Source organism: Monomorium pharaonis, chromosome 9 (genome assembly GCF_013373865.1).
Source record: "Monomorium pharaonis isolate MP-MQ-018 chromosome 9, ASM1337386v2, whole genome shotgun sequence".
In the NCBI taxonomy this organism is placed as follows: Eukaryota; Metazoa; Arthropoda; class Insecta; order Hymenoptera; family Formicidae; genus Monomorium; species Monomorium pharaonis.
In genome coordinates, this window is record NC_050475.1 from 17,814,176 (window position 1) to 17,828,574 (window position 14,399).

The 14,399-nt window shown below is 45.4% G+C and overlaps 1 protein-coding gene across 1 annotated transcript in view; it reads left to right on the plus strand.

The window, feature by feature from the left end:
• Positions 1 to 14,399, plus strand: part of LOC105834058 (roundabout homolog 2) — a 99,690-nt gene that overhangs the window by 16,655 nt on the left and 68,636 nt on the right. Inside the window, exon 2 of the mRNA XM_012676271.3 lies at positions 7,339 to 7,647. Within this exon, the coding sequence (XP_012531725.1) occupies positions 7,339 to 7,647 (309 nt within the window). The remainder of the gene's footprint in view (positions 1 to 7,338; positions 7,648 to 14,399) is intronic.

Here is a 14,399-nt window from a genome sequence, read left to right on the forward strand (position 1 = left end):
GCGAACAAAAGAAAATCGCGCGCGCGGAGCCCGTGGCGAAGCGGGCGAGCGAGCGAGCGAGCGAGCGGGCGTGCATACGCGCGCGCAGGGTTTGCGGCTCGGGAACGGCGATGCAGCCTGTGAGATATACGCGAGAAAAAGGGCCAGAACGGAGTCGAGAGAAAGAGAGAGAGAGAGAGAAAGACTCGCCTCGACTCGACTCGACTCGACGCGTCCGAGAGTCTTGGGGTCCGCGCCACGTAGAGCATCCGAGCGCGAGATACATACGCCGGGAGAAACGCGTCGTCCCATAAATCACATTATTTAATAGATCAACGGCGATGACATCTGTTGCGACGTAGGTGTAATGTAATTACGCGCCGCGGGCGGAGAAGCGACGGGGCAGAGGGGTGGAAAACAAAGTTTTCAGCGGGAGGGGCGGCGAGCGAGCGTCGAAATTAAAATTCGCGATTGGCGCGCGGGAGTCGATTTTGTAATCCCGCGTCGCCCGCGCGCGACAAAGCGGCGGCGGCGGCGCTGCGAAATTCGGGTATTTCGATGCGTAACGCAATCGGCGAATTTTTGCGACAATTGCCATAAAAGGGAGGAAGGGGGAGGAGGTGAGCTAATAAATTACATTTCCCTGGATATTATTTCCGTGAGATTATTATCCGAATCGCCGGGTTAATATATTTTGCTTTTGATATATTATATTTACATTTTATCACGTGATAATTTTAGATATTTTAAGGGGGGAGAAAAAAATAAAAGCGATATTTTGGCAAAATATCGAAAAATTAATCAAAATCGACGAAGGGGCTTTGTTCCATCTCCTCCTCCCCTCTGTGCATTCTGCCCTGCGGGCGGTACATATTTCGTTTTAACTCGGAATTGATGAGAATTGTTGGTTTTTGGCGAATTCGGAGCATTTAATAAAATCAAAGTTAAATGCTATTTTTTCCCTCCCGCTCCCCTCTTTTTTTTTTTAAGCGGCGCGAGCGCGATACTACAATTCTACGTCTACGTATCGCAGTCGATGTCTCGTACGCGAATATAAATGATGGATGGTACAATACGGCGACGCGAAATGAGGGTATAAACGATGGATCCGTTTATAATTGCAAATTTCATTTCGTGTTTCCATTGTGTAAAACTGCATTATTCCGCGCTTATGCAATTGGGCGCGCACGAACGCCAAGCAGTTCTTTGTTAGGTTTAATGGCGCCCATCGATTTTCGTTGGTTCTCTCGAGCAATTTCTCGTATATATTAATGCCGATAGATAGGACTCTTCCTCTCGCGCGGGTTTGTTCGGGACAAATCAAACTTCGTGGCAAACTGGTCTCGGTGCTCTCTCTCTCTCTCTCTTCCTTCCCCTCTCTTTCTCTCTCTCTCTCTCTTCCTCTTTCATAAACACGTATACACATACATAGGCGCGCGCGCGCATTCTGTCGGCATACCCCTTGAGGACGGGAATGCGGTGCAGGACTTCGATTTCCAGTTAGTTAGGGCAGTTGCGATTTAAATGGCGCCATCGGAAATAGAGGAGGAAATGAACAACGCGCGTGTCACATCCACGTGGTGAGTTTTCCAAGTCGCCGACATTGTTGCTGCGCGTGTACAGGTGACCTCCGGGGTTAGAAATCCGCGTTTAATTCTTCGTTTCGATCGCTTTAATTTTCACAGAGTCCCGCAATCGCATAAAATTTAATACCTGTTTCGTTTAACGCCGAATAACGGAACAGAGCGGAATCTCATTCCGCATGATTATATTAAAATGGTGGACCGGAGATCGTGTTGCTCTTTTTTTTTTCAAGTATCTAGTGTAACTTTTAAAAACGCGCTTTACGTAAACGGGAGGGGTAGTTTTTTTTAATGTCTATTATTTTTTTCGGATAATACGAGATAAAATTCTAGTCTTTTTAAATTAATTGCCGTTTTAATATACTTCTCTGTAGATTTCTTTTCCTGAAGCTGAGTATTTTCTCAAACGTTTCCGAAGACCTTGGAGCCGCTTACGACGCATATGCATATCTTGTACAACGACCCTGTACACCGAGCGAATAATCGGTTAACGCCGTCCAACTCAGTCATCGATGCATAAATTATTGGCGCAGTCACGCGGATCGAGACGAATTTAGTCGTTACGGCTTGCGATCTTAATCCGTTTAACATTTAAATATAGCTCGTAAATGAACGGCAATTCTAGTACTTTACCAGAAGCAATAGCTCAATAATATCAGGCTTGAAATTTTAACGACGCTCTTTCGCAAATTGCGAGACGGTATTTCTCGGCGCCAAATAAATTCTACTTATTTTAACGATTCAAGGAGTACCACACAGATGCAATTTATTGATAAACGTGGCGTGTATATATATATATGTACACGTATACGTGACCAATATAAATCTTCGCCGTTGGCGTAACCTAGCGCTATGCTGATTTATAGATATCGAACGATTCTGCACGAGCAACGACAGAAATCCGATTATGGCGGTGGGGAAACCGGCGGGTGCTGTCGCACGTGGGGCGGTGCACGCGCAATTTCGAGATCCGGAAGGGAGAGCACGGGGAAAATTCGGAAAATTGAATGTAACGTAAGTTATTCGTTAACCGCGGATTGTCCCTCCGGAGTGCGGTGGGTACACGCCGTTACCGACGCCGTTCCGTCGTCGAGTCACTTTCCCGCGGAGCCCGGGGTACACGCGGGGTATACCGCGAACGTAGTTTGTTTCGTTTGCATATAAAGCGCGCGTCCGTTTCTTTTCGGAAAATGCTCGGCGCATGTTACCCCACTGCCAACATGCACCTTTGAATAATTCAAACAAAGGATTAAGCGTCGTGCACGCAGCATCGCCCGGTGCCGGATGTCTAACCGATGTTAAGAACGGCATTCGACATCCCGAGCACATTCGGATCCTCGTTTAAATTTTACGGACTTAGGAAAGTAACATTAAACTGGGGATCCGCGCCGTAACATTTTGGTATGCGGGAAACGACGTCTGTAAGTCTTCAAGCACGATACACAAACAAAATTGTAATTAAATGAAACATATGAATGTGTAATCAGCTGTATAAATACTGTCCGACAAATTTGAGCGGGTTTTTTTTTTTTTAGATCACGAACTAGATGAGGTAATTCGCTTAATGGATTTTTAGTTGAAAGTGATTAAGCTAATGAAATTGTGTCATTATCGCGTTTCTGATTTAATGAAATTGGATTTAAAATGGTTAAAAATGGCGTTTGTGCCACTTGTTTTTGAATTAAAATAATTAAAAAGTGTGACATAATAGAACAATTTCGTTAGCGGATTTGATTTGTTTTCAGCGACACAAAAACTATAAAAAGACCCTTTCTGATTTATGGTTTTGAATCGGAACGTGATATCTGAAAAATAATCTTTTGATGAAAATATGTTTCATATAAGAATTATAGTCGCCATAACAGTAGTAGCAATATATTTTTAATTACTGAAAATTTTTTAATGGTGAGAAATTATTCAACGTTTAATATCACATTTTTCTTGGTGTAGTTAACAAAAGATCTTTTTTTCAATCAGCCTTTAATTTTTCTTAGTATAATTAACAAATAAAAAAAGTTAAAAAAATCCCGATCGTTTCCCGTTTTACATGAATAATTTATTCGCGTCTGTTTAAACAAAGTATTAAAAGGTCGGGGCTCTGTTTGCGTTAACCTTGCGCGACGAACGCACGAGAAAGCTAAGTGAATACACAATGGCAACGAGGCGAATGACTAGTGAATATGACGCCTGGTTGGCCTTCTCGCACGGCGTACTCCACAGACGGTGTGTCCTAGTGATAGCAAAAGTGGAAACTGGTATGATAATGAGTTGCAAACAGCACGACCCTACTCGTACGTCGCTTAAAGGGCTCATATAGGCAAAGGAGCAAATTACCGGCGGCCAATTTAACTCTTGACGATTTAAATTTAAAGATCAATCGCTGTCTAATCAACGAAATTACACGCTTAAATTCGCTACCGGGATCGACGATGAATCGCGATATTAGAGGATACTCGTGTTCGCTTAAATTAATAAAAAAAAAAAAAAAAAATTGCTACGCCGTTTTAAAGGTGGAAGAGTGAGAATTGCCAAACTTCGACGCGAGGGTACAAATAGTTGGGTATCGGATAGCACTTCTTGTTTCGGCCGAAGTTAAGCGGCCTCTTGTGTTATCGAGCTCTCTTTTTTTTTTATCATCCGCCGCCGTACGCTTTCTGATTCCGACGGGGTCTCAATTTCTTACACGAGCGAGGCTATATTGCCAAAAAAAAAAAAACAAGAAAGAAAGAAAACGTCCGTGGCCTTTATAACGGGCTAATAATAGGTGCACCCGTGTAATTTGCTTCGTCACTTTTCTGCTTCTCCTCTGTGCTTCTCCTCCTTACTCACATTAGTGACCGGGAGATTGCACCTGCGCTTTTTTGCGTTTGAAAATAAATTAATCTACTGATAGTGCGACATTTACGAAAAAAAAAGCGGAGATTCAATTTCAATTATTTTACAATGGAGATTCTGTTCGGAATTCTTCCCCTTTATAAATATTGATATTAATCATATTTAAAAGCCTGCATTTTTCATCTTTTCATATTCGTAATGTAGAGAATTAGATTAAAAACGTTACATTAAAATCTCGCAAGTTAAAATATAGATACTTAAAGCCATTAATTTATCAATGATTGCATTTTATATCTGTATAATATATTTTAAATTATATACCGTTCTAAAGTTACCGATCCGACAGTGAGAGAGAAATTACCCATTATAAATGATAAAATGTACGATCACATTATTTCTGCAACAAATTACCACTGCTCGCTCAATATCACATTTACTATTCTCCTCGGGGGGAGGGGGGAAGGGAGAGGAAGCGGGAAATTCTCGAATTTCCCCTTTTCGCAGGAATCGTTTCTCTCCGCGTAAAAGTCATTCGATTATCGGCTTCGCCTTTTATTAATACACGTGTACGCGAGCAGCAGCCGGGGCACTTTGCAGAGGAATGCCCCGACTAGCAGCAGCAGTAGCAGCACGGTGCGCCTATCTAATAATGCGTGTAACCACAGGTAATCCGAGCCACTATCGATGACTAATACCCGGGCTGCTCGTTGCTCCGCTCTCACACCGACGCGACGCGACGCGACGCGACGCGGCGCGGCGCAGCGCAACAATGTAAGCGTCACCGCGCCGCTCGTGCACACGTATACGTACACACGCACGTGCATATATATGCGGGCACGCATAATGCATATGGACGTTCGGCGGAGCGACATACACCACGGCCGAGCCAAAATCTCGTGGCACGGAGATAGGACGCCAGAGGCGGCGATATTATCAAATTATATACCTGCACTACGTATACACCGGCGGCCAATAATTCATCCATAATTCAGTTATCTAAATAGGACACCCGCACCGCACACGCATACAAAGTCACAACGCGTGTGTGACTTTCGTGCATTAGGCGAGAGTCGCGCGTACGTGATGATGCACGTGTACATGCGTGCGCGTCAAAGCGACGATCTCTGGCTAGCTGACTGAGCGAACGGTGGAAAAACTGCCGCGGAATCATTCTACCTCCCACCCCGACGTTGGACGGCGTGGTTGTGCAGTCTCGTGACGCCGAGTCTTTATCGAGACACACTATCGCGCTTTTTAACTAACGTCGCGATCCTATCGCGGACAGTGTGTGTTTAAAAAATTTATAGTTATTTCATAAGTTTTCTTATTTGATTACTTGCGCGGTAATTAGTGTTTTCTACTCGGGTCGGAATATGCTTGAGATATTGGTTCTGGGGGGGGGGGGGATGTGAGATCAATCTCTCTCTCTCAAGATTGACGAACGTGTTTTGGAAAAGTCTCTTTTAGAGGAACGGAAAAATGTGGACGTCGGCGCTCGATAAAAGTTCGCTAATAATTAACGCGAAACAATAAATCTAATTGAAAATAATTGTTTTTGCTTCTCTCGTCTCTTTTACGTCGCTGTCGCAGGTTATTCGAGGTTATTGTGATGCATAATTCGTACGTTCGTTATTTATAAAACGTCACGGCGAGATGCTGCCGTAATATTAGCCGAGCTGGAACAGCGTTCCCCGGTGTGTGTGTGTGTGTGTGTCACGGCAAATCGGTTTATGATTTGTTTACACCGCGTATGATGAAAACACATGTTATATCGTATTCATCGATAAATCACTTCGTCCACGCATAAAAACGAGAATAATTGAATTAAAATTAATTAATGCTAGAAATACGATCTCCATATGCGTGGCAAACGTTTCGGCGTTATTTGCATTAATTCCTAGTAATGCGATTCTATATTGCCGCTAATTGCGGTGACTCGTAAATATGCCGAATCGAGTTTACATGGATTTAATGCCGCCGCGTTGACACAAATTACAGCTTGCATTAACATAGTTTTTACTGTACTTAAAATGCGCAAACTTTCCATTCTTCTCTTTGCGTTGCGCGATTCACAACGAGTATTAAGCGCTGAAAATTTTACGAGACCGGTGCTTAAAAATAAGGCGGATTGAAGCCGGATTTAATTTTCGTTTCTGAGCTGGTTTACGACCAGGTGTTTGAAAATTAACGAGATCACGGTGCACTTTTGCGCGCGGTGCCGCTCCATACAAAATTGAGAAACTGAAGAGGATAGGATAGAGGGATAGTCAGCGCGAAACAAGAGGAGAAAATTCATGGCCGCGCGCTCGCGCGGCGAAGAAAGGCGTTCGATCGCATGAGTACATAAACAGCGGCTTCGTGATATTAATATTGGCACGACGGCAGCTTCTTCCAAAGATTAATATTGGCAACGTGCCAATAAATTTATACGATCTCGGTGTTGTACGTAGTGTCTCGAGACGGGGTGAGAGGAGGGGGAAGGGGGAGAGGGTGGTGTACACCAGACGCGGAAAATTGATATGTTGACCCTCTCAATAGACTTCGATTAGCATAACTTAATGGCGAGCAACACTTTGTAAACATAAACTTAAATAGAATTCGTTTTTAAAAGGGATTCTATTTTAAACTAAGCAACATGAATTTACTTGCGCGGATATATATGGCTGAATAAAATTATTTGGCTAAACGCGGCGGAGAGTTGTTGTCGTGAAATAAATGCGAGGCGTTAATTAGCCGAAATTAGTCTCCGTTTCATTTATTTTTCTTCAAGGTGAAATATATAATTCAACGTGAGAGAACGCGCGATGCTCTCGCGTCGTCGCGCGGCGAAAATATCTCCGGGTTGAAGGGCTGAACTAATTAGATTGCCAAGACGACACGACACGCGGCACGTCGTTGCGAGATCCGCTAAAGAGCCTCCGTTTCCCTTTTTTGCTTTCAGGACAGCTGAAAAGTCCACGGATAACCGAGCACCCGTCCGACATAATAGTCGCGAAAAATGAGCCGGTGACGTTGAACTGCAAGGCGGAGGGTAAGCCCGAACCGGTGATAGAGTGGTACAAGGACGGTGAGCTCGTGCAGACGTCGCCGGGGGACGCCAAGTCGCATCGGGTCCTGCTGCCTACGGGATCCCTCTTCTTTCTGCGGGTGATGCACGGCAAGAAGGAGCAGGATGGCGGTGTATATTGGTGCGTCGCGCGGAATAAGGCTGGATCCGTCCCGAGCAGGAACGCCACTCTCACAGTCGCAGGTAAGTGTGAGGACCGTCTTCTCCTTTTTACGCCCGGATTATACCGGGTAGCGTATCAGACACCACGATACAGAGTCAGAAAGAGAGAGAAAGAGAGAGTGAGAGACCGCTCGTTAAACTCGGAACGAATCCCCGTGAAACGAGGCTTCTCGCCTCGAGGGATTCCCGAGACTCCCGAGAGCCGATCAAACGGCGACGTCCGACGTTTTCGCGAAGAATGACAAGCTTAAGCCAGAGAGAGTGAAAGCTCTCTCTCTCTCTCTCTCTCTCTCTCTCTCTCTCTCTCTCTCTCCTTCTCGGACAGCATCGACCGGCGGTCGCACTCTCGCGTGAACCGGCGCAGTATGGATTAGCTATTGTCGCGATACGCGACTATAAAACGTTGTCCGCGCCGGTCTGTAATTATTTTCCGCACAGGTGTCGATTAGCCTAATCTTGTAACCGATAAGATACCTCGGGGTCTTTCCTTATGGAAATCGTAATCGGCGAGATTCATCTTTCGCACTCGCTAAAAAGGAACGCTTACGCGTTCACGGACGTGTATAAAACAAAACGTTGTAATCGCTCAGTTATAATACCGCTCTTTGTGTACATTATCGCGAAGATCAAGCGCCAGTAATTTTTCAATGTCGGTTTACGGTCCAAGGGATTGCTAGTTGATAAATCGGTTGAGTTAACAAATCGCTGAAGCGTAAGTACAATTCATGTGTAAAAAGGGAGCACGCAGGCATCAATAAACGTAATTTTATACTCGACGGTGAAATTTTAAATTTTATATATACGACTTTATAATTTTATACGCGGTGCATTTGCTTATCTCGAAGTGCCATTCCTCACCGTCTCTCGTTCCTTCTTTCTTTCTTTCTCTCTTTTTAAAATAATCACACCCTCATTTCTCCTGCACTCCTTTATAAAATATACTCAAATAATAGAGATTAATTTTACTTTATTACGGCAACGGTCGAGACTTTGAACGGGAAGACAAAATATTCAGGAACTACTCGAATCTACTGCGATCTTAAATTGCAGAGAAGTAATTTACTTTCTCGTTTACGTTCTAATTAAACACGAAACTACAAACGGAAAGCAAGTGCCTTCATAATGCGTTTATCGGCCAAATTCCGCGCGCGGTGCATTTCAATCTATTCTCAGCCGTGTTAACAAGGGAACGAATAAACCCCTCCCCTCACCACGGCAAAAATGGTTGCATCCATGGTGCTCCCAACCCCCCCCCCTCCCTCGGTGCTTTCCCTCCGCGGGAGCCACGAAACGACTTCTCTCACTTTCCGACGCTCATTCGCTTGCGAGGTTGCGAGAGGCAAGGGGTGAAAACGACGGCTGCGACGACGGCGGTGACGACGATGACGCGACGGTGTCTCGGTGTCACACGAACGAGCGAGCGAGCGAACGAACGAAAACGGACACCCCGTATGTACGTACGGGCGCAGGAAGGAATAACCGTGATTTATACGGGATAGAAGTCGACTCCTTCGACTAAAACGAGCCATGTTTGTTTAGAGGCGATCGATATCCCGGGCGACGCACCCTCGCCTCTGCCCGTCCGTGGTATATGCCCGTCCACCCGCCTGCCTGCTTGCCTGCCTGCTTGCCTGCCTGCTTGCCTGCCTGCCTGCCTGCTTGCTTGCTTGCTTGCTTGCTTGCTAGTTGGTAACGACCGATTCGCTCGCCTCACCTCGCCTCTACTACCCACGAGCCTGACGATGCGACACCAAGCGACGCCTGCTATACTGGGCGAAGAATGCACTTCGCCCGTCCGCGTGTGTACGCAACGCATCGGGCCGGAGATCCCCTCTTCCTCCCCCCCCCCCTACCTCTCTCTCTCCCCCGTGCCTATTGTAGCCCCCCCTTTTACGCAGCATCCCCGTCGCCTCGCTCTCGCGCGCTCAGCCTAATCCCGATTATGATCTCGAGAAAAGATGCCATACAAATTGAATTAGTGCCCCGGAGTCAATGTAGCGTTTTTTCTGTGGAATCGTCTGAATATTCGTCGGGGAAACATCTGTGTAACTCGGCCGATTCTCCAACGTTGCGATATTGAATGTCAGGTTATTGGATATCCGGAACGTTCCCGTTCGCGATTCAATCGTTTTCCATTTTTATTCCGCGGAATCGCGCGGTGTATTTTCGCGCGGAGACAAAGAGATACGGAGCTCGTACGACTGTCGACCGGAGGGGAAGGGGGGGGGGTGGGGGAGCGGAGAAAAGAGAAAATCGCGCGAATGCGCCGCGCGCGTCGCATTACGGAAGATTAAGAACGATAATGGAGAATCCCGATAATGCGAGAGCGGATCGCGCTTCCATGTTATTCCCTTTTCCGTGGGCTCGTTATTTCGAGTTCGTACATATAACCGCGCGGTGCATACTCTCGGTGCATCTCGCTTGCACGCGCGTATCACGCGGGATGCGCCCGCCGCGCCGCGCGCGTTTCGCGTTTCGCGTACGCGAGCATCGGTTACGCCGATGCATCCGAGCCTCGTAATTTATAGAACACGATATCGCTCGTTAATTGCTTATTGTAATACGCGCAGCTATCCGTAACGTGCATTTATGCGACAGCGCACGTTAAATATGCAGCCGTAATGGGAGTGCTTAGCAGAAAACGGACCGGAACGCCCGGGCGAGCGCGCGAGCGCGGTCGCTGTTCTATCCCGCCAAGCCCCGGAATCTCCAGAATATTGATATTGCGTATGCAATAAAATTTCCGCCGTGGCATCTGTCCTATAATTATTCGGATGCCATAACGCAGCGAGAGAAGAGCGGGAGAGGAGGGGAGAATGCCCTTGTGCACAGCCCGTGGGAGCTGAATCTGCTCGGATTAGTCCCGATTTTCTGTTATATTGATAGAGAACGTGAATCTCGAATCTCCTGTAATAATTTATTGTAAATTAAACGCCAGTTTAATTATTAGTGATAAATTAGTAATAGGCAGTTGCGTAAAATAACCCCGCGAGTAATTATTATTTATGAAATGAAATTAATTTTGTAAAAGAGTGTGGATTTATTTTATTACATAAAACAAAGAGAGAATCAATTCATTGGATGAAAAATTAATTTAATATTATACACAAAGAGAAAACAGCTTCTCTTTTAATAGAATTACAACCTGGCGAGTACTCGGACCTTTCTCATTTCCTTTTAATTATTAATAATAAATTGGTAATAGACAATGGCGCAAAAGTAATTGGTATGATTTTATTCATGAAGTGAAATTAATTTCGTAAAAGAGAGTAAGGATTTACCTTATTTTTACAAAACAGGGGGAATATCGATTCAACGAACGGGAAATTTAATTCAACATTACGTAATGAAGAAACTAAACTTCTCGTCCCGCAGAGTAATTATAACCGGGAGATGGAATTATACATTGGAAAATATTCGAGCCTCGCTCGTTCCTTAAAAAAAAAAAAAAAGAAGCAGTGGTGCGAAGAGAGACACGACGAGACACACACACACACTTTCTCTCTCTCTCTCTCTCTCTCTCACGCTTTGTCGCCTTCTCCTCCGTCGCAATTTTAAGCATCGCGAGCCTCGCCTTTCTCGGTAACTAGATTCGCCAAGTAGCCATCCTCTTTCGCGCCCCTTTGTTGTTTTTGCTGTGGCTCGCGCCGGTCGCTCTTTCTCCCTTTTCTCTCTCTCTCTCTGTCTTTCTCTCGCAGTCTCGAGCCGCGCTCTCTCCGACTCCTAGCGCAATATAAATAGGCTCCGGAGATCGCCACCCCAGCCCCCTTTTCACTGTATACGGAACGCGACCCGGCACGCCGCCGCGGAGACAGGCGGACACGGCTTCTCGATCCGGGCTATCGCCGTATAATGCATAGCTTACCGCGTTATAATGGGAGCTTACGCACAATAGTCGTGTACCTCGCTCGCCCATAAGGCGCGCTCTCGACCATGGGCGCCGCTACGCCCATTTTTTTTTTCGCGCGGAGCAGCAACACGGACGTGCCGGAGCTCTTTTTCTGGGAACCTGTTAGCGGGACCGGTTCTTTTTTCTCTCCCCATTCAAAACATTCCATTTCGGAATGTTTTAAGAAACATTCATAAGGCTTAAGGGATTACAATATTTATATCTACTCGGCCGTGTTCTCTAGTCTGCGATTGTAACGTGGGCTATAATATATATATATATATCGATTTCCCATTGTGTCTCACAATACGTGCGCGATGACGTAATCGTCACACTTTCACCAAATTTGCATAGATACCGGTTAATGATGTGCAAGTAACTTTGTCGTTCTCTATCTGAAATATATCCCAAACGCAAGCACTCGTTACATAATAATATCGCTTCTGCATCGCCTCTTGATAAATGTGTACCTGTCGCCGTAAAATTTCCTAATATCCTCCGCGTCGATACGCGTAGTTTGTCTACGTTCAGCATCGATGAGCAATTTATCGCCGTGAAATATGCTTACGCACAGTATTGCCTTATTCTTTCAAATCAAGTAACATATTTATCACACTGCGACAGTGATTTATTTCCCGGCTGAATAATTATTAAGAGTCTTTCGATACACTTTTGCAGTTATAATAAAGTTGTTGCGAGCGGAGTCATTTTCGTGTATCCGAGAAACGCGACAGGCGTGTGTGTGTGTGTGTGTGTGTGTGCGCGGATGACCCAGATATATATTTTTAAAACGATATGGAGAATGATCCCGCTTGACTAGTAGCTAGATTATCCCTAGACGACAGGACGCGAGAGACGCGCGGTGCACGGCGTTACGTCGTACGAGAGATAGCCCCCTACCGCACATCCGAGATGCTCTCCCTCTAATAGGGGAATATAAAGAAATGTTCCCTCGGCATATCTTACAAATTTATAATTGGCTTGGGCGGAAGTTGGTTTGCGTCGCGGCGAAACTAAAAGCTGAAATAAAGGGAAACGAGAGGTGAAGTAAAAGAGTATACGGTTTCGAAATTAAGCAAACTCGGCGAATTGTGAGCTCCGGCGGCATAATTATCGAAGTTGGAACATGTTACGGATGAAAAATGTACAAAAAACAGTTGAGTTTATGCTTCGCGAACGTGCACACACACATATATATATATATATATATATATATATATATATATATATATATATACGCAGGGAGGATGTTTCGATTTGAATTAAGGTTTTGCTTCCTCGCTTTCCCAAATGATTTAAAACGAGAGAGTAAAGATAAAGAGGACGAAAAACCTTCTAGCCCGGCCGTTTCTTTCTTCCTTAAGTATACACGTCTCAAGTTTGACGTTTCCCAACTTTACGGTACCCAGCGTGTTCGAAGAACAAACCAGCCAACGAAGCTCGTGCCAAGCGTGTCCGACGACAGAAAATTGAACCGTCCCTTTCCCTCCGTGATAAATGTGACTGAATTTTGACGGATTAGCATGCCGACCGGCGAGAGTCCTTATTCCCCTTAAACGTTATCAAAAGCGGGAAGGAAGGGGGGGGAGAGTCCACTCTCGGGTTGTTTATTTTAACGCGACGCTATCGCGCACCTCACGACGCTGAAGTCGACGTTGGTGACGAGGATGAGGGCGGGAGGGGGGGGGAAGGAGTCGAGAGCGCCAAAGAATAAACGGGAGAAAATGAAGATAAATTGGAGTAAATAGGTGGTAATAGGTATAATGTCGCTGCTATTTAATCTTCATTAAGGCTAACGTGCCTCCTGTCTCCTCCGGCTCGTCTCGCGACGGCGATATCGGGACCGTCACGGAGACAGATACGTATTTAGTGGAGCGTCACCTCGGGTTGGTTGGTTGGTTGGTTGGTTGGTTGGTTGGTTGGTTGGTTGGTTCGTTCGCCAGCATATCGAGTCGATGTATGGTATATAACCGGGCGGACGAGCGGACGGACGATTGTTAAAAACTGCGCGACGCGTCGCCGCCGGCTGATTATTCATCGGACTATTGAGATAATAATTTTCCAGCCGTGCGACAACGTCGGATGTGACGCGGCGCGTTTGTCCTGCCAATAAAATGGAAAAAGCTCGAGGGGGATTAATGAATCGTGCCGCTGAAGCTTCTGTCTCCGTTTGACGCTTTCACGTGCCCTTGGTGTCACACTCTTGGTTTCACACGTCTTTGTGCAACAGTCAGCCTGTCCGATAGAGCTTTCCGCACCGTAGCTCCCGGCGTCGCCGATAAAAATTAAAATTCTGCACTTTCACGAGTTTCATGTAGATTGAAATATACATATATAAAAAAAAGGTTGAGAACGGTTGTGTGAATTGTTGGAAAATTGTTGACGAAGTTTCGTAATTTCTTTTTGTGAGAACGTATTCCGGAAAATCACGTTTGAAAGTTGGTAGTGCTTTGGGCGTGTTTTACACGGAGTCTCTCATTAGAATGCGGGATATATTACGGCTTAATAGGTGCACTTACAGGTAAACGAAGTTTAACCGATGTCACGAAAAAGACTATAGTCGGGAACACGGGGAACACCCTTTGTAAGAAATCGTAGACGGAGGCGGTGACAGGCAATTATAGGTCTGACGGTAATTGATTTGATGCAGAGAGACGGTAAAACCAATTGGGAATTGGAATGTGAAAGGAAATTGGAGAAGGGGCGGGAAATAATAAAAAAAAAAAAAAAGAGGGAAAGAGAGCAAGACTCTGTGTGAAAGCTTTATCGAGTTTAATTCTTTATTTTATGATACCGATATATAATATCGTTCGTTCTTCTTTTTTTTTTCTGAAAATTTTATTTCCGTTTGTTCAACTTCATTACAGCTTCACCGATCGACCGG